The 24,547-nt window shown below is 32.4% G+C and overlaps 1 protein-coding gene across 1 annotated transcript in view; it reads left to right on the forward strand.

The window, feature by feature from the left end:
• The window catches only part of LOC127840932 (E3 ubiquitin-protein ligase rnf213-alpha-like), a 38,340-nt gene that overhangs the window by 6,801 nt on the left and 6,992 nt on the right, over positions 1-24,547 (forward strand). The window contains exons 9-26 of the mRNA XM_052369397.1: positions 3,117-3,217; positions 4,228-4,416; positions 4,549-4,797; positions 5,354-5,471; positions 6,265-6,554; positions 6,809-6,929; positions 7,194-7,307; positions 13,122-13,226; positions 13,320-13,376; positions 13,561-13,752; positions 14,378-14,468; positions 14,683-14,717; positions 15,115-15,212; positions 19,796-19,940; positions 21,846-22,011; positions 22,124-22,221; positions 22,912-22,969; positions 24,328-24,521. Of these exons, the coding sequence (XP_052225357.1) occupies positions 3,117-3,217; positions 4,228-4,416; positions 4,549-4,797; positions 5,354-5,471; positions 6,265-6,554; positions 6,809-6,929; positions 7,194-7,307; positions 13,122-13,226; positions 13,320-13,376; positions 13,561-13,752; positions 14,378-14,468; positions 14,683-14,717; positions 15,115-15,212; positions 19,796-19,940; positions 21,846-22,011; positions 22,124-22,221; positions 22,912-22,969; positions 24,328-24,521 (2,421 nt within the window). The remainder of the gene's footprint in view (positions 1-3,116; positions 3,218-4,227; positions 4,417-4,548; positions 4,798-5,353; positions 5,472-6,264; positions 6,555-6,808; positions 6,930-7,193; positions 7,308-13,121; positions 13,227-13,319; positions 13,377-13,560; positions 13,753-14,377; positions 14,469-14,682; positions 14,718-15,114; positions 15,213-19,795; positions 19,941-21,845; positions 22,012-22,123; positions 22,222-22,911; positions 22,970-24,327; positions 24,522-24,547) is intronic.

The following is a 24,547-nucleotide window of genomic DNA, read 5'->3' on the forward strand; positions in this document are numbered from 1 at the left end:
ATTATTCCGCGTGACGGTCCATCTCTGAAATAGCCCAGGCTGCTTTCCAACATGAATGGGAATATTCTCTGTCAACAAACCAATCAGAGAGTATACAGAAATATATCGTTAATATAATAATAGTGCATGATTGGTCATTAAAATTATTTCTTAGTGGTTATTTGTCATTCCATTGACGTTAGAGTAAACGTGTATATTAAAGTTGATTTGTAGAACATAAACACCATACATTATTTAATTTATTATGTATGTACGCTATAGTAAGAATGAATGCCACTATTTTTACTTTTGTTTTGACAGTATCATACTTTCAAAATTGCAAAAGAGCTTTAAGTATTAAATTGATTATCAGTTTTAACATCAGAAGCACATTTCTGTAGGGTATGTTTAAATTATCAAACACGAAACTGAAGAAGAATACATTTTGTCTGTGCTTGCATATGTTCGTAAAATTTTTGAGTCTGCTTAATAAATATTATCCCATTCAAGTGATATTCATGAACGTCCAATGTTAGGTCATTGTGATAATTTTCAAGGCGTAAAACAGTAACGCTTATTCTAATTGTGTTTAGTCATGCTCTAATTTGATTTAGACGATATGCGTTCAACATGGGTCTTCACGTCAGAGCCAGGTAACGTGAATGTTAAATATCTTGCTTATAATTGAAGTTTCCATTTTCGTGTCCGTCCTGTCGCCTCGGATATGTATTGCCTTCACGCTTCGGAAAATTTTCATAACAGTTGGGTCACATGTTTTTCTCAACTAAACTTAAGAAACCGTGTGCAGACAGCCAAAGCAAGTCCCACCAAATCAAGTTTATTGTCAACCGCGAAAGTGTGTCCGTCCTGACTCAATTTAGCTTTTTTAAATTCCAAACAAAAAGAATTTGAAATCTTGGATCAGATCATTTTTAGCGAGGCTGTTTTCGGAGAAAATCCGAGCTATTGTCATAGCCAGCTCGTCGTCCGCCGTCCGACGTCCGCCGTCCGCCGTAGGCGTCGTGCTTAAACCTTAACATTAGCCATAACTTTTTAAATATTGAAGATAGCAACTTGATATTTGGCATGCATGTGTATCTCATGGAGCTGCACATTTTGAGTGGTAAAATTCTAAGGTGAACATCATCCTTCAAGGTCTAGGGTCGAAAAAAACAAAGTCAAGGGAAGTAATAAGCTTTAAATGGACATAGTTATCTGACCTGCCCACGTATATATTTTTGTTAAATAAATCAAAGCGGCGCAGTAGTCGGCATTGTGTATCTAACAAACACATTGTGGTAAAAGGTCAAGGTCAATGTCATCCTTTACGGTCTACGGTAAAAAATACAAATTTAAGAGAAGTAATAAGCTTTAAAGGGAGATAATTATTCAATTTTGAACATAGCCACTTTATATATTTGGCATGCATTTGTACCTCATGGAGCTGCACATTTTGAGTGATGAATCTACAGTCACGGTAGTGGCTTTTCATTATTTTCTACTACAAATAGAGATTTGTTACAGACAATTATTAAAGGGAAGTACTTTTTATAATTATAAATCTCATATTATATATTTCCTTACCAAGAATTGAAGTTCTTTTCACAGTTACTGTACAGATTTATTATTTAGATTATTTATAACCCAAATGATTGATTTGACAAAGTTTTTTTTAAATTATATAATTATCATTTCTTTGGTGTTCATTACATACCTGTGGACTTATGTCCATAGATACATGTTCAACTCTGGCTATGATCTCTTTTAAACCACAGTGATGTCTGACAAGGTCATAATTGACTGTGAGATCCTTTCCCCGCCCCCCCCCCGGTTGGATTAGACAAAATTATAGGGAAGTAATAACCTTTAAAGGGAGATGATTTCTATACCTGCCAAATGATAAATATAAATTTTATTTCAATGCGGCGCAGTAGGGGGCATTGCGTTTCGGACTAACACATCTCTTGTTGGGTCACTAGGTCAAAGGTCAAGGTCACTGTGACCTCTAAAAAAAAATTTGAATAGCTTTCACCCGTTATGCGGTGCTCTTGTTAGATTGTGAATTGCAAAACTATATACGATGTTATTGGATATGTTTTAATGTAACATTTTATTATCATTCATAGGTCATTAAAATAAACATTGACATGACACTAGAGAAATATACAAGCATATATTTCGGGCTCAACTATTTTAGTACTTTGTAACGTAATTTAGTCTGTAAAATTGTTCATACGTTTAAGCAATACCATTACTTCTTATGTGAGACATTTTATTTTATGCTTTCCGGTGGTTTATAGAGAAATATCAGTGAAATAAAATTGGTATTCCACTGTTTTAAACAGTGAAAAATAACAGTAACAAATATCGATATTTTTCACTGTTTTACTGTAAAATGACGTCATTTTTTCGACGAAATAATCCAGCGAAATTTTCCAGTTAAACTCATTTAAAATGTAAATAAACGGTCAAAAAAAGCATAAAATAAAAAGAAAATTTGTTGGATTCGATGGAATATCGATTTTATTTCACTCGTGATCATAGAAAATATATATTTTCACTCGTGGCTTCGCCACTCTTGAAAATATTGTTTTCTATGATCACTCGTGAAATAAATTCGATATTCCACCGAATCCAACAAATATCCTCTATTTATTTTAAATTAAAATATAAACTTCAGCGGTTAAGTAATTGTCAAAGGTCCAACACTTTAACGCAATTTAAAGTGTTGTAGCATGTACATGTACTTATTTTCTACGAGTAGTGTTTAAGTTATACGCATCACAAATTGATTTTTAAATAATAAAGATGTGCGCTTTCATTTATTGAAATATTATCGAACAGTTCTGCCTTCCACGCATCACAATTACTTTGGCCTCGGGTTAATCAGGTGGTCGATCACTAGAACGTATAAAGCCATCATGCTACTGTACCTTTTTAAGCTTAACATGTTTCTATGAATATGTGTTTCGTTAAGTGACCATTTTCACATATCAACAACTGATATAGATCGAATAGTCAAACGCTGTTTTAATTGTTTGTTTTATTATTTTGCATACCAGAACTCTTTATTGTTAATAGCTGCATAATACTTTTATTTGTTACCCGTAATACTAATAAAAACATTATCATTTTAGTTACTAGGAGATGACGTCAACATGAAGGAAACGAAAACATTTCAGCAGGTGGTAAAGTTTTTAAAACAATGCAACATGAAAGCTTGTAGCGATTGTCAGGGGTAAGTAAAAGTGGTGTTTGTCATTCTCATTTATATCCTTGGGAAAAACTCATTTCTTTATTTCCCGTGTAATTTTTTTGGCAACACTAACGTTTTTTTGTTAGTTCACCTTTTACCAGCGAATACTCTATCTATTATGGGAAATGAAGTTTTCAAAGCTATATTAGATGACTTTGAGATTGATGACAGGTACCTTTTCATTATCACAGGACCGTAACATTCCAATACTCTAAAAACAAAGGGCATCAGTAATTAGTTCTTACCCATTCCGTTCGTCTGTCACAACGGGTTGTTAAAAGTATAGGTGAAGCAAATCATTTAGTAAAAGACTTAACGCAAGAAACATTTACAGCGTTTTTAAACTTGGTGACACAGTACGAAATAGGTCACACATGTTGTGGTAAAATCGCGATTGGAACACTGTGTTCACCGTATTGTTTTACACACATGCGAAAATCAACATGTTGCGGTCAACAATATTCAGTCGCTGAAATGATGCACGTTCGCTTATTTAGAGTATACTGTGTGATATCGAATGTAATAATTGGGTCCGGTAGATGTTTGCTTTCGCTTGTTGAAGCATCTATTTCAATTTTATTGCTTATGTATTGCAAAAAAATATCAATAATATGCAATATGATAATCGGCCAAACAACGTGTTTGAAAAGAACAAAGGTTGCTTTTTCAAACATATTCGAAACTCGGCATGTTCCGCAAAAGCATGCTTTTTATCATTAAGCATGGAGACAATTTTAAAGAGTGAATATAGAGTATACCTTTATACTGTAATATTCGAACACACAAGATACTCGACAATTTTATCGCTGCAAATAACTCATTTGCTCTGAATTTTAAGGCATGTTGTGGGTTTATTCATCTAGTTTTAAGATAAAAAAAAGGATGTATGGGTTCTATGTGAACCGTTATGTAAGAAAAGTACATTAGAACCCGCTGTTTAATTGTATACATCACGTCTTTGATATAATTAAAGAAATATGTTATGTTTGTAGTTCACAGGTGAAGTGTGACCTCTGTGAAGCGAACTTTAAAAGTGTTCCACTCTCGCTTCCGTGTTCAAAAGTGCATGCTGTTTGCGAAGCGTGCTACCGAGAAATGCAAGCCAATAAAGAAACGTGTTGTCCAAAATGTGAAGAGAATTTAGGCAAGGATTGGAAAGCTGTAAAAGACATCAAAAAGAAGTACTTCAGTATTATTTTTTATTTCAAAACACATAAATTACTTTACTTTGCTATAGAATTCTTCATTTGAGTTTCAATGTTAAAGCAACACAATTAGTGTACGAACTAAATTGTTTCATGATGTGTTTGCAGAATCGGCAACGAAATGCTAGAGAATTACCAAAAACGCTGCAACACATTTTTTATCGAGATCTTGACTCAATTATGTTTTGTGGATAATATGCCTCCTTCAAGAGAGATTGTTGAGACGTTACTTGAATATGTGACATACAGATCAAAATCTGGACACACATTCACCAAAAGCTTGAATCTATTTGACACTGGACTGGATCCTACTCCAATTTTCAGATCGTTGCTTCTGCAGCTTTTGTTACGAACAAGGTATTGTCGAAAGCTTTGATAATGTAATGACAATGTTCTGTACAAAACATATAAGACTTATGAAACTCTTGAACATTATTGGTATAATTCTTGTTAAAGGCAAGTGACACGCTTAATTGCAATTCAATAAAGACAAAGCATTGAACTTCTTATTCAAAAAGAATAACGAAGAAGTCACCAATTTGCAATTGTCGATGAAAAGTATTTGGTTTAAAAGAAGTTGTAAAAGCACGTCTTAATTGAAACTTAGCCAAGAAGCAATCAAATAAATGTCTGTGGGGGATGCGTTAATCATAGAATAAAATAAGCCACCAAAAATATAGATAGCATTAATTGTTGGTTGCCGTAGAAGAGCATGCACGAATATGTAAGAAATAAGACCTGTTTGTGACTCTATAGATTATTTAATAACATAAAATTTATAAAATATGGCAACGATATATTTTTATGGAGGGCGGATTTTTAATTTAATATTATTTGTATACGATATACAAGAAGTGCTATCAAATGTATAGTAGCGGCAATATTTTGTAAAAATTTAATATTTATGTTCCAGTGACGAAAGCTATATTCTTGGGTACCTGAAACATCATGTCGAACATATTAAATATGCTTGCTCCACCAGTCCAATCGACGTAGTTGAAATGTATCTATTAATAATAAACTGTTGGGAGGTAAGTTAAATTGTAAATTTTCGAACTTTAGCCATGTTCGCATAGACTTATGAATTGGCATCAGTGTAGCATTTTAACTCAGGTAAAAATAACACGATCGAGCTATATGTGTTTGAAGAAATGTTTTTTAATAGGAAAGATATTTCCCATTTGTATTTAAAACGTTCTGGTAATATATATATATATATATATATATATATATATATATATATATATATATATATATATATATATATATATATATATATATATATATATATATATATATATATATACGTCATTTATTTAACGTCTTATACAAGGAAATATACAGCGAAATTAATTGCGGGGTATATAAAATTTCAATTTAAGACGTGATTGTGATTTTCGATTTAAAACCTCCTTTTGAAATTCGATAGCAATACCTCCCCTACCTTCCCCTATCCCCCTACATAGTAATTTAGGTGCCTAGAACGAGGGGTTGTATACATACCCCGTTTTTTATATTGACCCCGTAAGTATTATCTGAAAAATACCAAGACCGTGTAACTGGCACTATGTTTTAGCATATATATGAGAGAGAGAGAGAGAGAGAGAGAGAGAAAGAAAGATATGATTATATGATGGGTTTCTTTGTTCTATTCGGTGTGCATTATACGCAAGTATAACGATCAAGAAACTTGAACAAAATAATCCTGAAAATATTTCGATTACAACTTTCAGTTTTATTTTCTGTTCGGCAGTTTAAGTATTGAGCTAAGCAATGTAGTGAATACGAAGGTGTGCTTTATACGCTGTCATATTGCGTTTGCAGGATATTATGCTACAACAGTTCCAAAAAGACGACCAGATGACGTGTGATAAAGTTTATGAGGCTACTGAAAATATACGAATGATACAGAGTCCACAGAAATCTTCAGAAATTGATTTCACCAAACAACTATACAGTATTGCAAGTACAAAAACGTGTTTAGCAATAGCAGCTCGCTGTTTATTCAAAATCACAAAGGATAGATCAGATGTACACCCTGTCAGAAATGAAGACAAAATAATAATCGAGGCTGCAAAGACGTTGTGCGAAGACGCAGAATTAAAATGGCCTAAGTATTTGCTCTTTTTGTTAATAATTGACAAACGCCTAATAAAGCATTCCACTTGATACTTGGTATCTCAAACTATTTATAATGGTATATCTATTATTTTATCAATAAAAAAAGAACTTGAACAACATTATTAAAAGATGATATTGCCTCTCTAGAACGAACCAATGACAATATTAATTGCATAAACGCTTGTAAATGTTTATTGAGATCGAATAACAAACGCATTATAGAAAGTATATGTCTTTACCGATGCAGAATATATCTAGTCAAGCACATATGCCGTCGGTATGGTGTAGAGGTATATACATACCTTTCGAATTGCAATGAAGACAGTTTTAACTGGGTTTCGTTTGGAGACAACATTAAAACAAAACAGGTAATGCATTTTCAGCACATGTACCTCTTTCATGTACCGAAAGTTGTCAATGCGATTCGTTACCATACGAGAAGTGATAATGTAATTTTTATAAATATATATATAAATAAATAAATTAATAAATAAATATATATATATATATATTTATATATATATATGTATATATATATATATATATATATATATATATATATATATATATATATATATATATATATTATGTATAATATTTGTATTCATAATGTGATGTACTATTTAATATAGGTGGTTGTAGCAGACAATTACATTGTTTGTGGTCAATCATACATTCGTCTGCGGGAAGCCCTTACACGAGTTATTATCGGTGACAATATCCAAAATATGCAAACAATCATACAAGTAAGTGTTATCTTAAAACAGTCCAACAGAACGACTTAAAAGACTAACTGTATTTTAATTTCAACGATCAGCTTACGTTGATCGATTATGGTATTGAATAAGTGTATTTTGGGAGCCTCCTATGCAACTATGACAATTTGTTCAATGCTTTAGAGTATTCCATATATAGGCAGTGTTGTTATCGTAGAACCAATTATTTTTTGCGTACGTTCTTGTGTTTCTTTGACGAGTTAATGCAAGGATATGTATACCTGTATTTCTGTATTTTCTTTATATTGCACATTTTCTCAAAACCATTTGACTGATATCCAGATAACAATCTTCAAACTAATTTTTAATGCATAATGATATTAATTTAGTGATATTGTTCATTATACCATGTCGACGTCGTAAAAATGATGCACATTCTAGGATAATGGTCTGAAGTCGGAGTAATTAAACCTTGCGTTATTGCATCTAAACAAATCATTGTATCGTTAAACCTGTCATAAGATTAACTTTACTTCGTCTTGAGCTTAAAATTAATCTCAAAACGTACATAACCGATTGAATAAAATTGATTTTCACTTTAATTTGAAACCCTTTCATTAAAACAAAAACTTAACATTAGCAATAATTATTTCTAGTTACTGTGTTTCGACATCACGCATTCATATCAAAGTTAAGGTCATAATCACAATAGGCGATAACTGGAGAAAGTATTGATTAATCATTGATCACAATCATGAGGCGGCACTTCCAAAGGGTATAATTCAGGCTCACTGTCACATTTATATTTATCAAAAATCAAATAACATATAAGGTGTACAATTTCCTCTAAAAACACAAATAACGCTTTTCCTTGCGTTCAAATCTTGTTCTAGTCAAACCAAATACTTCTTTTTATTTGTATTTTCGATTTTACTGCGATAATCATATGTCATGTTATTCAATTCTTGTCATGTTGCTGCGATTAATATAGGTAAGCCATCAAGCACTTACCAACTGGATCGAAATCCACTAACATGCTAAATTGACATAGAGTAAAACTGCGATAACTCGAGGAAGCACGGGACTGACCTCGATGCTCGAGTAATCTCAGGTTTCGAGTAATCCATGGTATTATTTGTTTTCACTGTCTCGGTTGATGATGCTCAATTTCTGACCGCAAACGCTTTATTTACATGTTAGACGGTGCTAGAGAAAAAAGGCTTTGTAAAAATCGCTTAAGGTTACAGTATAACAAACAAAACAATAAGGATTATCGTAAATTCGTTTAATTAATTCAACATACATACAAAACACATATATAATAACAAATATTCCATCAATAGTCAATGTTTATGTAGCATATTAAAAAAGCACACAAGGCACGTACATGCGCATGAAAAAACAACAACTAAAAACAACATTATCACTACACACGTTGTATTTTATGTTCATTCAGTCAGACTTGTGTTGCACAAAGTCTAGAATTAAAGATTGTCGCAACCCATTTGCTTCCCGGAACTGATGGCGGAAGACGTTTCGCGACAGCGAGCAGAGCATCTGTTGTTCCCGGTCTGTTTTAGGCGTTGCTTGAAAGAATCGGCGTACTACATCTAGCGCTTCGGTGGCAATTTGCATTGCTTCTCAAAGGATGACAATTTGCAGTTATTCTCAAACTGCAACTAACTTCACACCTAATAGAGCGTCTTTTGTCTGCTTGATTACGCTGTTTTCACAACTCGAATATTTTTAGCACCGACCAGACGAGAAAGTGTCCTCGAATAATTGCCAGTTAATAAGGTGTGAAATGCCTTTCAGGGACCGGCACACATCCTCGAGTTATCAAAAATCGCATGCTTGAGTTATTGCGGGTATTTTTATATAGAAATTAAAGGAAAATGTTAGGGACTTCCTTTAATGCTCGAGTTATCGCCAGTTTTCGAGAAATCGCCAGCTCGAGTTATTGCAATTCTACTGTATTTAACCTGCTTCATAAAAACTCGTCAAAGATTATGATAGGATTATTAGTTTATACCCGTTCGTACAATTGTAAAGAGTTAACTTTCATATCTCGCAAACTAAATAAGCCGATTCAACCACCTGTGACAATGCAAAACGTAACTATCCCTGAAGTTTGTGAACATAAACACTTAGGACTCTACTTGACTAATGACTGCTCATGGCACGAACATATTGCACATATAAAGGACAAAGCATGGAAACGGCTAAATATTATACGTCGACTTAAACATACTATTGACAGGAAAGCGTTGGAAGTCATATACTGCTCATTTATAAGACCCATTCTTAAAAATTATGTTGTTGTATTTGACAATTGCTGCCAATTTGAAAAAGATATTTTGAAAAAAAAATCAAACTGAAGCTGCGCCAATCGTATCGGGCAGTACCGAACTTGTCTCCATAAACGAACTACAAGTTGGGTGGGAGAAACTAAATGTGAGGCGCCGAAATCATATAGTCATTCTCATGTACAAAATTACTAAAAAACTTTCAAGGGCGTACCTTATATCTTTAGTTCCTGTAACAGTTCAAAGCAAACACTGGAATCCATTACGTAATAGAGAAAACATTAGAAATGCGACAGCTCGCTCAACCTCATACTCAAACTCATGTGTACCCTCCGCAAAAACAGAACGGAACAATCTCCCACTAGAAACACGTAATGCTGATTCTCTTCACTAATTTAAAAGGATCCTTTCTAGCGATACTACTAAACTACTGTACTGCTATGGTGAAAGACGTCTCAGAACTCGTTGTAGTTCATTAAATCAAGTTCTCATCCATGCCATTACCCATTTGGCACCTACATCTCTAAACACATTATTTTATGGAGATGAAACACATGTATTTTTATGCAGTTCACTCGTATATTAAGCATAGTAAACGTTTTGATACCTAGTTATCTGTCACATCAAAACATCAAAACACCAAATGAACACACAATAAAAACGCAACCTTTCAAACCTCTGTGTTCCCCACTATATTGGAACGTTTCATTAGCTTCCTTCTTCCGATCCCGGTCTCACTGTCTTTTTTTGTTACTTCTAATTGTATTACATATTGTGTATTAAATTGAAACTGTTTTCCTTCTATATAACAACTTTCCATCTTTTGTTTAAATGCCTTATTGTATGTTTACTCAAAAATTTCTACCACGCATTGAATCGTAAAATTACAACTCTGCAAACGCTATGTACGGAGAAGAACTTGACAAGACTTGGTCTTTCGTTCTTTTCGGAGACATGTTAATCAATTGTAATTGTATATGCATACTTTATATACAATATGATTGTTCTAGAAATAAAATATGCTTAAACTAACTTTTAGGGCATCGAATTATTACTTCATTTAATCCTGTATTCAGTCCTAGATATAATTGAATTAATATTTTTTATTTCATTTGACATATAAACTATGATCATACTTTTTTATTATCTGTGTAGTCTTTTTTCCTTCCCGAATTCAATTCAATTTCATAAATATATCAAACATACTAGGCATAGTTAATGATTGAAAATACCTTTCAAGAATGATATAAATACGTGTTTCTTACAAGAGACAAAACTTTTCATTTCGTACGTTGTTTGAAAGTTAATTTTGTCCGAAACATATTTAACTGACGTTACAACCATCCTATATTACTACTAAAATGTTCAATACTATTGATATATCCGCTGTTAGTTCATAAATAAACATTTTCACCACAACTGAAACACACTAAAATTTCTCCCGAACCTGAACTAATGTTTTATTTCACAAACGATACCCCTTTATTGTATGCTTTTCAGTGACATATATAACTTTTTTTGTGAAAGAAAGTGATAATATAAGATTATATATTAAAGGGGCCTTTTCACAGATTTTGGCATTTTTTAACTTATTCATTAAATGCTTTATATTGATAAATGTAAACATTGGATCGTAAAAGCTCCAGTAAAAAATCAAGAATAAAATTAAAAAAAGGAAAAGAACATTGCCCGGAGCAGGTTTCGAACCAGTGACCCCTGGAGACCTGCCAGAGTCCTGAAGTAAAAACGCTTTAGCCTACTGAGCTATTCCGCCGAGTACACATGCTAGACGTATTTTATACCTTATATAAGCAATCTTCGTAGTTTCACAAAATTTAACGACAAAAACAGAACTCTCCAAATTATTCAATCGTTTCGCGTTGCAACGCTTTATAATTTTTAGGTTTTAAAATCGTCAAAAGATGCATATAATGGCTATATTAGACCATGGTAAATGTTCAGTATTACTGTTTCCTCACAAATATCATAACTAAAACGAAAATGTGCGAATCTGAAACAACTTTTTTCAATTTTGTCAATTTACCAAAGCGTGAAAAGATCCCTTTAAGTACTGCCGTGAATATAAACAAAAGTATTTTTTCCACCAACAATATCAGTCTAACATTGTCGTTAACTTCGCTTAAAAAGTGCAAATGATTTTTAAATAGTCATACCTCTACAAAAAAAGGTTGGAAGTATCAACCAAACTATCATTATCATTGTCATTAAAGGTCTGACATTGTCTTCTATCATACTTAAGATAAGCGGTCTTTTAAAATCATATGACCGCATTTCAATTACATAAGAATTCACAAATTGTGGTTTCTAAGCTAATCTCGCTTCATTTTAGTTAAAAAAAAATCATAATTAAGCTAAAGAAATGTGGTTTTTGATGTCTGATCGAATATTTATTTGGTTAATAAATCTTGTGCAACTTGTGGATACGAAACTTGGACAAATATGCTATTTTCAGCCATGCACTCGTGAAATAAATTTTGCTCATACACCGGAAGCAAAACATATTGTCTATATGTTATTTAGGATGCAGTGAGTCGTTGTTTAACCCAAAACTTTATGTTCCCTAATGTATTTGTATGATGCTTAAAACCCAAATCACGTGCAAGTATACTGTCTCATCATAATAACCGCTAGAGAATTTTTAAAATGAGAACCGAGTGGCAAGTTTGACAGAATATCGATGCATTTTTACACTTCAACTGATTTTGCTTTCTTAACCTTATCGATACAGGAAGTACACAAATACAAATTGTGAAGTAGCATGAATAAAATACTTAAAATATAAGTGTAACAATCAAGTTTTAAGTTATTGATTAAACACCTTGCTTGATTTTCAAAAGAGAAAAAACGAGAGCCGAATAGGCGAATAATGGAGTAAATTAGTATATTACACTATGCTCAACGCACTAAATGGCAAAATTTGAACTAACATTATTGAAATAAATTCATGGTTTCATGTTTACACTGTCTTAAATAATGTACACACCAAAATTGTTAGATCTGAAATTATGACAGCTAGTGCATTGTCTATAACCAATTATTCATCTAAAGTGGAACTTTCATAAATGGTCATACAATATATTAATTTCTTATTATATTAAAGCTGTGTATATATTTTAGTGTGTATTGCATACACAAATTTCAATTAGAACATTATTCACTCCTGACTTAGAGATAAGTTCGCTGATTCAGAGAGAATTAATATTCATTTTATATCCTTCAACATACATCCTATCATATTAACTGACCATGAAAACATTGTCTATCAATATATATATAAACCAAAATTGTTAATAGTTGACTAGCGAAAACTCGAAAGTAAGAAACGTACTAAATATCAGAGCACGTATCAATTACCAAAATTGTCGCCGGTTGATAGTTAATTGCGGATCTTTTTATAAATAATCTTAGTTTTCGGGGATATATGTTAAAAATCCAAATCATACATATCAACGGACAAATGCAGATTTATAAAAGGATCCATTTGCGTCATTTAAAGTCTTATTTGTTGATGTTTCAGGAGATGCTTGACAGCAAAGAACACTACGAAACGTACCTCTGTTTGGCGATACATCGTGAAATCGCTAGCGCATTCTTTTGTTCAATAGATCCTGTGTTAAGTGAGGTAAATTGTTTGAACCTTCCTCTTTTAATCAAAACACAATACATGTAATCGAACCAATAAAACTGATATTAAATAAATATGTTTTTATTTTAGAATTTGAAGACACTTACAGAATTCATTCAACAGAACAGTTTGTTCAACAAATCTAAGGTATATGTATACCTTTCATGTCTCTCTTGTATATTGCCTTATTATTTTATATACGCCAATATGTATAAAATAAAATTACCTCTAACATAAAGAAGAATTTAAATTAGCAATAATACTATAACTATACTGTTGGTTATGCAATATGAAATACTTTTGGTTGAGTTCAGTGTTGTTTGCTTTCTAGGAGTTGATCATGAATCTGACAAAGAACACTATTCAGCCTGATTTTCTCGTACTCGCTTCCGGAACCGACATATTACATCAAAGCGTTCAGTGTTTGATGACACACCTCAAAATAGTGATGTCAAACATGGACCAAGGCTCCGAAATTGCCGGACCGTTCATTGCTTTAATGAAAGGGGATTCAATTATAACGGTACCTTCCAATATTATATTTATACGAAATAAATACTTTTGGTAGGGTTTATGTTTATTTGTTTTCAATGATATCGGATAGATATATATAACACAATATTTTTGTATATTGTCTTTCACTGATCGCTCGCTATATTCGTTAAGCTGTTAGTTAATAATTTATCAACGTCAAAACATTTCATAGGCAATTCGAAGAGTTTATAAATAAACAATGTTATCAAAATGTACGATTGATATGGTTCTCGTTAAGACTTCAGATACATTTTATTTTTGCTTTGAATGTAATTCTTTTGCTTAATTAATTTGCACAACTAATATGTTGTTATAACCAGGCACTCACGTTGACCCGTGAAATAATTCATCAAACTTTTAAATAATCAAACAAATATCCACTACGTTTGTTATATAAGAAATTTACATGTATATCATTTAATAAAGAACTAAATTGAAATAAATTAAATTTAACGACATTGCTTGAATTCCTTTTTTATATTATCTCGTACTTATGACAAGTATGTTCAGTGTGTATATTTATATACCTTAATGGCTTATCGAACAAATATATATTTACAATTAAAATATAATTTAGTTGTGCAACTTATTATGCCTACATTTTTTTATTTAAGGGCATGTTTTTACCAACAATGCCAGAAGATAATTGGGAGGAGATCCGAGATGTTTTACTTGCGGGAAAAGATGGAAACCTTGTGGTCTATGGTATATATTATGTATTTGAAAAATGAATGTTCATCAACCAATGCTATATCATGTATTTTTAGTTTTTTTTTATAAAGTTATCTACAATTTTCTTGGATGATGATCGCTCAAGTTTTGTTTTTAAATCCAAAAACTTGTATGTACAAGTTATTTTTCATTTGTTACCCTAGCAAATATTATTTCATTGAAACTTGTTTCTCAACATATTATTCAGCTTGTCCGAATGGTCATCGGTATACGATTGGGGAAGTAAGTATTAATTGAGTTCTTTGTTAAGCAAATAACATTTTTTACATCCGGAAGATACCGTTCTTTAATTTTTGTTGTCAACAGTCTCTGTTTTGATCGATGGTTATGCCTATGTGTGTATTCTCTTCGAACCATTGTTTCAAACACATAACTTGAATTCATGACTATTGATATTATTTCAATATATGTATCCAGACACATTTTTTTAATTTATATATACGAACACAAGGTATTTTAGACACACTCAGATTTGAGTAGTCCGAAGTATTGTAGATGTAGTTACATTTAAACTTAAACAGTTTTTAGTGTAATATAAACGCTCTTCATCACTTATGTAGTAATATCACAAGCCAGATTTGCAGACGAAATATAAGTATATAATTTAATATGTTGACAGTGTGGTCGCCCCACGGAAACGTCGATATGTCCGGAATGTCAGGCAGAAATAGGTGGAGTAGACCATGATTCTGCCGAAGGGAACGTTCGTTTAACTGGGTTTGTATATCTTTTAAAGAGACAAAAGGTTTGGGTTACCATCAAAAGTTCGTGTTAACCACGCCATTGATTCAGTGAGAATATTAATTTTTTTGTAACGTTTATGTTACGGTAATGACTTCATGTCACGTAAGTACTTTCGTTTACTTTTTTAAAATTGTTTTAATGTTAAGCCGAATGGAATAGAAGGGACATTCGAATTCAGTTGTTTTTATTTTTATTTTACAATTTCATCTCCATTATTCCCGTTTTCTCGACAACTTAATTGAATGATGCATTATAGTGATAGCATGTGAAGTTGTAGCTTCCCGTTTTATTTCTTCTTTTTTTCAAAGAATGAATAGTTTAGTCCATTTAATTTCAAATTTAACAATACGTGTGTTCATGCAATTGTTACAAAATACGTGAGAGCATGTGTGTATAATTATATTGAATATTAATTAAATGACAAAATTCATCATGTTTATCATTATTTTTTAATAGATTGTTCTATGGAATCAAAAAAGTCTGAATTTAGTTTCAAAGTTTGTTTTTGTCAAAATAACCTGGTATGATTTCAAAAAAATATACCATATTTTCTTGCTTTTAGACACCACATATAGATTATATGAATGCCTGAAACATGTTTGTGTTCATATATAATTTTAGTATATAATAATACACCATCGAAAACGCGGAATGCTTATTTCGAGTTAACATGTAAATTCATAATATTTATTCCCATTGTTACCCTTTGTTTTAACTGTGAATTTTATAAACTACATTTCAGACATAATGGCCGATATTGTTTTAAGTAACCTTAACTATACTTTGAGTATGTGTTGTTGGCTCTCTATTAATGATAATGCACTGGTAAATTCGACCAGCAAAGTTTTGTCTGCAGTTTGAATTGTATGTCACAATTTCAGTTTCCGGCTAGTGTGTGCATTTATATAAATTATTTTACTATTCTGAGTCAGGACTGAAAGGCAAATAGAACCGCCAGACCACTTTTTACCTATCGTTATGGAAAAGTCCGTGATATGACATAACGCAACGAAAATGCTTTCACTAACTTAGATTGTCAACTTGATTTCTTTTTTGAGTCATTGCAAACAGATAAACTTAAAGTTAATTGCAAGAACTGATGGAAGATGTGGTATGAACTTTTCCTATAACTTGATATTGTAAAATAATATAAGAATCTACTAAATGCTTTTAGCTGGTAGTTATTAAAAAAACATGTATATTGTATGATGTTTGTATAACACGATAAATGACTGTTCAAATATCCTTTTTGCCTCTTTCGTCATTCGGTTTGCAAAATGAGTAAACGTGATTATTCTGTCAGTAACGCTGTAAATGTAATCCTGTCTTCTTTCTAACGTATAATATTAACCAGCATCCCACCGTTTACCGTGAGGATAGTTATCAAAGCAGATTCCATTCTCAGTTTTAGCCTTTTAGCTGCATATTGTATCGGTAGTACTATTTGCTACAGAAAGTAAGATGATGCTAGGATACAATAAAAACATACTTCTCAAATGATTGTACAAACAAAGATGATTGTTCAAAAACATGGCGTAGAAAAACATCGTTTCACTGGAAATAACGAATATATTTATATCTTCATTTTTGTTGTAAATACTCATATTTTTAAAATCAATTATATCTTATAATACGGTTTATGCTAACAATGGCGTTGCTTTAAGTTGGCCTTAAAGATCCGGCCTTTATTTTTTCTTAAAAGTGAAAGTATACATTTACGTTAAAATATAATAAGATGAAAGATGAAAGTGGTAATGGTCTATCGAATAATTTCTTATTTTTATGTTATCAATCGGTATATATTTAAAAACAGGTTCATTTATACAATAGAATCGTTGAATGATTTTTTTTCAATTACAACTACAGTTAGTTGACATGCAACAGTATAAAAGATAAGTTTCCTTCATCTAGAGACAATTCTTCGATTAAACTGCCAATAATTTTTTCTGGAAATGAAATGAACCCTAGTGTTAGCAAACGTGTCCGGTTACGAAAATGGCAAGTCTTTGCTGTCTCCATCGAAGCGACTACGGGTACCATTTTTGCAGCACACGATTATGCTAAATTTGAATATAATTCATTTAATTCGCAACGTGAAAATCTCGATTCAATTTAAAAGACTCACTTGTAAGAGACGATATTAAAATAATAGAGTAAGAGAGCATTTTAAAGTAATTGCGCGAATGTGCAGTATAAATTAGTCGGTCATGACAACTAAATGTCAAGCACATCTGAAGGTAACACAAAGTTAGCCTTTAATTTCGTGTAAGCTTGATATCACATATACCACTTGAATAAATAATATGAATCATTGTTCCATGTTGCAGTAGGCATGAATTATCACACGGGCTTAGGTTTTATTTCGCACTTTGATATTCTTTGATATTCTGACGTGTGAACCAAAATTTTCTTTCCGCTGCTAATCGCCTCTACCCTGTTTCTCTGCGGACTCCAGGTCAATGAAAGACTTAAGGTAGAAACATAGCTTTCATGTTTGTCCCCGCTTTAGATTCCCTTTTGCTCGAACGTTTAGATCATTTAGACGATGTGTGGAATTAATTTTATTCCCACGCCAAATCTAGGCGATAGTGATGATCATAAACGAAAAATGTATATTTCGGAGGCTATGTTTTTCTTGCATATAAGACAATTGGTAAAGTTGTCCGTCAATCTAACAAGCTTACATATTCAAAGAACTAGGCAAACGACACAGCAACTGAAATGCAGATAACTCTGAGCATTCTGGATATGTTTAATGCAACAGTAATAAAGCATGGATTCTCAATGTTATCATAGTGCTTGGGAAGTTATGTCATCGTGAATCCCCAGATGCACGGAAGCAAATGTTTGCCCAGAAAAACTATGGGCAAACATGGTTAACCTATCATAAACAATATGTTTATTTCTTTAGTCCAATATTTATATCGGGAACTATAACGAATACAACAACAAAGCAAACGAAAAGCTATTCAAATGTTTCCAAATATCATATTGGGTCTTAGTAAATTCGCGATATACAATAAATGGAAGGGTTAATGGCAAATTGGCCTACGGTGTTTACTTCGTGTTTGCGTATTTCACTTAAATAACCTTAATATGAACTTTTGCCTTGCAATATTTGATCATTTATGTCGGTTAATACAAACATGAAAGTGTACGGCGCGTTTCCGTTCGAAAAGAATGTGAGCGAAGCATCTCAAATAATCAATTATGGATTGGCCAGACAAAATATGTATTGTATTAATAATGTAACGCTGACTCCAACAAAACCAGATATACTTTACCTTGCTGTTTTATACTTACATTATCTATCTTCAAATTGTTTAGAACAGATGTTATTTAAACATTCTCTCTTACACTATTCACTTTCTATACACTCATACAAGTAAGTATATTCGTATTGTATCGACATTTGCGAATCAAGTGAGATATATACAATTTCAGCATGTTCGTGTGCTGAAAAGGTACTACAGTCGCTTTCATGAGAAATGCCAGGATTTGCCATTTTCGTAACCGAACACTTTTGCTTACATTTGGGCTTCATTTCATTTCCAGACAAATTTTTGGCAACGTCATTCAACATTTGTTTCTATATTACTCTTACATACTGTTGCATGTAAACTAACTGTTTCTGTAAATAAAAATAAAATTTGTACGAAACGAACACAGTTCAAAAATAACTATTATCATGAGTTTAAAATCTCACAAGCACTAATATTTGCTTTGGCACGGAAGTGTCACTCGACTGTCAAGACAGTGTTTACCTAACCCGTTCTTGCGGTAAAAAAGTATGTATATGTAGATTTATTTGGGCCGCGTCGTGAAAAACATGCCTTAATGACAAAATTTCACATATTTGGGTTTTGTTGATTTATATAGCGATTTCATTTTTTAGTTTAATGGTTATGTATCCATATTTTTTTAGAATACTTAGTTTAGCGATCATAAGATAATTTTAGAAGTTTATTTGTGTTAAGGCATTGGTAATAAAAAAACAATTGTATAGATAAATATTTTATTGTGCTACATGGCGAGCTATTTTGCAAAGGCTACATTTGTCGTCTTAATTCAAAATTATTCCCCTCAATTACTTCTTGTTGCAAAGAAATCTTAAATGAAAGAATATTCATTTAAGGAAAAAATAATGCTATATCTTTTTTGTCAGTTATAATCTGTTTTTTAACTATCTGCCTAGTTTTGCTAAAACATGTTTTTATTATGTTTATTTCTTACATTTCTATTATTAATACATGTGTTTAACAATAGAATAAAAATATGTGCTCGATCAGCATCATTGTTCATTTATTAATTTGACTATATTTATTAAATTGATCTTGGAACTGACAGAAACTAAACTCGGAATATCCGTGACAAGAATCTTTTTCGTACACACATCTTTATTGTTTAAGAAATATTGAATGTTAGCATGGGTGACAAATGTGAATGTCAAGCTTATTGCACTTGGTTCTAAAACCATTGGGATATTTAATTGTATAAGGATTTCAGTGAACATTTAATTGATACGCGTTTATCCCCTTAAGTAATGTTTATTTCAGTCAAGATTCTACACAGAAAGGGCATATTTTGCAAAAAGCTGTTCAAGGTGGGTCTCCACGACCTGAAAGGGACCTAATGCCAGTGCAATGTGCAGCAATTAAGCTCATTCTTCACATGGCTATGTTCTTAGGACCGGTTGATTCGGTAAGGTTCAGATCTTCCTAAGTTAATGATGTTATTTCAAGGGCAATGTTTCTTCACTTATCAAAACTCGCTTACATTTAGGTACTTTCTGACAAAAACAACGTTGTATCTCCTTTTTAAAGTTTTACACATTTTATGTTCAAACCAGTACACGCAGCATTAAATTTTGAAAAGCATATTATGTCTGCATGCTGTCTTTTTATCTGTCCGTGTTTGTGAATATCATGTTTTTAGTTGTAGTTTTTTTTCCCGTTCTACATTTTATTGACCTCGTCAATAGGTATATTGGGGTCGAGGGCATCCCCCTCTACACCGTACATCAACACATTATATATATAATAGATAGTAATGCATGATTATAAAGTTCGCATGGTAAACAAGTGCTGATAACTGAATACTAAAATGTTCTGTAATAAAAGCATTACATGTATTCATTGCAAAATTTACAGTATTGCTTAGTAGCCAAGTACTAACAGTTAAATAAAAAGAGTAATTAAGTAATTTCATAATAGCAGCATATTTCTTTCAACATGTGGTGAAATTTAACAATATAGGGATAACTCATGCAAGTCACAATTTTTTAGCGATACAGAGTAAGCAAAATACCGCAATCTTTATTTGAGGTTATAACGTTAGAATCTTGATTGCAGAAGACATTCATTTCCTTTAAAATATTAAACAGGATTGTATTATTTATTTGTATGCCTTTTATTTTCGGATTTGCTCTTACTCTAAGAGACGATATTTTGGCACATAAAATAAAAATATAACAACTGAAGGGATCAACCTGACGACAGCCACGTTGTATTTGAAAAAAACTCAGATAACGACCCGCATTGCGTTGCGGCTGAGATGCCATCCTTATAGAGAACATTAAACCATTTTCCAATGTAAGGACCAAATTAAATGATGAGAGTTTTGTTTTGTTAACGAACGTCCATGACAAGGAATCAAGGAATCAAAGGCCTTTTCAAAATCTATAAGCAGGTGGAGACAAGGAATATTATTTTCCTCAGTGTAATGCAAAATATCATAGATTAGTCTTGAATTTTTACTTATGCACCCGCCTTTAATAAAACCAGTTTGGTCATTATCAATGAGCTTGTTGATATATATATTTTTTTCTTTTAGCAATACTTCCAGAACCAATTTTATAAACATTGTTTAACAAGGTTACTGGACGCCAGTTTTTTTTTTAATTGTCTGGGTTTGTAACCCTTAGGTATGCATGTAATTATTCCCTGACGTTGAGTTATAGACAAAGTCTCGCTATAAAAAGTGTGATTTAACGCTCTTACAAACAAATGTACCTAATTTTGGCCAATAGTAAAACCCGAAGACCCAGGGCTTCTGTTGTTCGCCATGTTTTTTAAGACATAAGAAGCTTCACTTAGTGTAAATGGCCCTTCTAATTATTTTCTTATGTTTCGTGTTTGTGTATATGTGTGTGTGTGCTTATGCGTGCGTGTGTGTGTGTGTGTGTGTGTGTGTGTGTGTGTGTTGTGTGTGTGTGTGTGTGTGTGTGTGTGTGTGTGTGTGTGTGTGTGTGTGTGTGTGTGTGTGTGTGTGTGTGTGTGTGTGTGTGTGTGTGTGTGTGTGTGTGTGTGTGTGTGTGTGTGTGTGTGTGTGTGTGTGTGTGTGTGTGTGTGTGTGTGTGTGTGTGTGTGTGTGTGTGTGTGTGTGTGTGTGTGTGTGTGTGTGTGTGTGTGTGTGTGTGTGTGTGTGTGTGTGTGTGTGTGTGTGTGTGTGTGTGTGTGTGTGTGTGTGTGTGTGTTGATCTCTGTCTGTGTGTATGTATGTATGTCTGTCAGTATGTATGTCTGTCTGTATGTATGTCTGTCATAAAAACAACTCACAAGGGATACGTTTTCAGAAAGGATTTTAAAGTCATTGTTTCGATTTCAGATTAAAGATATTATTCACCCAAACGTTGAAGAGTCCGAAATGTCTGGATTTTTTATGGATCACATCAATGCAAACATCGAAGAATTACAGACGATACTTAAATGCAACGCAGAAGATGTGGTCTTACTAATGCACTGTGTTGTAAATGGAATGATGTTGCACAGAGGTTGGTTGTTGTTTGCGTTGTAATTTTATTGTGTACAGCCTAAGTAAAAATTAAATATAGTATTATTTCTGGAATATGGTTCTAGTAAGGTGTATTTGTGTTGTACTTACAGAAACCAAAACTGAAACCTACTGCAGACTCCAAACAAAAGGCGATCGCAAACAATGGGAAAATGCATTTTCTGCCGAGATATTGAATGGCGTGTTTGGGGTATGACTAATAATATTTTACACAAGTTAAAACAAGTTATATATTTCATGGTTTCTTAAAGACTTTGAGAATTTTATTGTAAAAATGCACCTACAAATACACTTTCATATAAAAATAGCACAACCGGTTTCTCTCTTATGTGCATAAATAGCAATTAAAATACAAGTTCTCGGTTATATCAACTTTTAAGCATACGTTGACTTTTTGGATGTAGCTTTAGAAATTTTTAATACTTCATATTGCGTGTATTACTTAAATAACTTATTTATTAATCAAAGTCGATTCGAACCCCATAAATGACAAAGCCTTTGAAAAATAGTAAATCCCATCCCGGTGTATAACACGCTCTTGCACTCTGTGTTATTGTAGGCCAAACTTTAAACTAGAATTGTTTCGTAAAAAGGTATTTCAAAAATGCTGTTAGATGACCGTGAGCTCGGACTCGGCAAAACTAGACTTCAAACTCCAAAATATAATGCTTACCATAATTATGATGTCAAATGTTATCGCTAAATATTCGCAACTAAAATTACAACACTCGGAAATTGTTCGCTTTAATACTTTCCAAAATTTATAACTACGCCGTTTAGGGTATATGTAACACATCTAGTACGTCAATTCTCGACGATAACATTCAAGTCACGTGGCGCACCAAGTACAACATTTATTAAACGTCTTCTCATTTTTTAGAATCGCGACCAACATTTGAAAACACTCTCTCATGTTATAGCAAGCGATGAACGTTTAGGTAAGTAACCTTTTTAAGTTTCTTTGTAAATTTAGATCAAGATAAACTGCTAGCCGTTATAAAATTCAATTATGTATATACATTGACCTAGGCTAGACTTTAAAGTTGAAGATTTTTGTATAAAAGTCTTCAATAAATCGAATTTTATTTATTGTTTAAGATTTAGTCGCCGATATAGTTAGTGTCTTTGGGTGTGATATTTCATCGTATTGCATTATTCATTCTAGAATTGTTCCATCGGTAGTTGTGGTATTATAAGGCTTTGCAAATATATTTATACCCAGTTCCCAAGTGACAGATCAAGATTGCCGCATTCATAATAAAGATATGATATACCTTTCAAGTAATTTTTTTTCATGGAAATAAAATGAAAACACCAGCGATGGTCATACGTTTCTTTACATTATCATTGTGCGATTGATAAAATAAGTAAAACGATTTTTGTGATGTTCTGAAGTAAAAGTGCTGATGTGGGTGGTAATGTAGCGGCCTGGTTCATTCATTACTCATAATTAATTGCAACATAACATTTTTCAAATTTTCAATTTTTATTTGATAACAGCGAATATCCCGAGTCTTCGACGAAAGGCTCAATTGTTTGTTTGTTTCAAAGCGGGTGATAGTTGAACCTTCAATATCTTGATTCATTTAATGTATTTAACTTTTTTTTCTAATTTTATGGAAATCGGTGTTATTTTTACAGAATGATTCCTTTTATTTTATGTCGATGGTTACACCAATTAAGGTTATAGAAAACTAAATGGTTATATTATATTGGTCTCGTTATAATTGGCTCAATAAGAGATTGTTTTTGAAAATGTGAGGATTTTTTTACCGCGTAATACAAAACAGTATTGTCATTATTAGCACTCCACCTCTGCGTAAAACAATTGATCTTTCAACGCTTTAGTTTTTAATTTGTGTTTGAACACTAAATGCATTTTATTGACCGTTCCGTCTTGGTGAATCCAGTTTTTATAACTGTTAGATGTCGATCTTTGTATTGTTAGGTATTGTATAAACAATTGGTGATTTTCCTTACGCAAAAGACAAGTAACAATTATTTATCCCATGATAATACTATTATATATTATATCTAGTACTCCTCTAAAAAGCTAATATTATTAAAGTTGTATGAAATATCTAAATGTCCGAAGGCCTTGGCCAAAATTAACAGATAATTTACGGATTTCGTTAGGTAATTAATAAAAACCGGTAGCTTAAAGTCAAATTTGCATGAACTAGTAATCAAACTATAGTTTTGTTTCGTATTCATTTTGTCATTTGTTTCTTAACCGATCCCTGTTTTTGTGCTTTTTCACCAACAAATATAATTTATATTATGAAAATGCATGCAGGTACCGATCCACTCAAGAAATTGATATATGAAGTCGATAATACAGAAAATGCGACAGACATACCAAATAACATACTAGAAATGCGAAGCGCATGGTGCTACCGCTCTCCAATAACACTAGAGCATATACGCGTCCAACTTGACACTGCAGCAACAAATAACAGACACACAACATTAAAGCATTTCTTAAAAGAGGTATGTACATATTAAAATGGAACACT

This window comes from Dreissena polymorpha, chromosome 8, assembly GCF_020536995.1.
Source record: "Dreissena polymorpha isolate Duluth1 chromosome 8, UMN_Dpol_1.0, whole genome shotgun sequence".
Classification (NCBI taxonomy): domain Eukaryota; kingdom Metazoa; phylum Mollusca; class Bivalvia; order Myida; family Dreissenidae; genus Dreissena; species Dreissena polymorpha.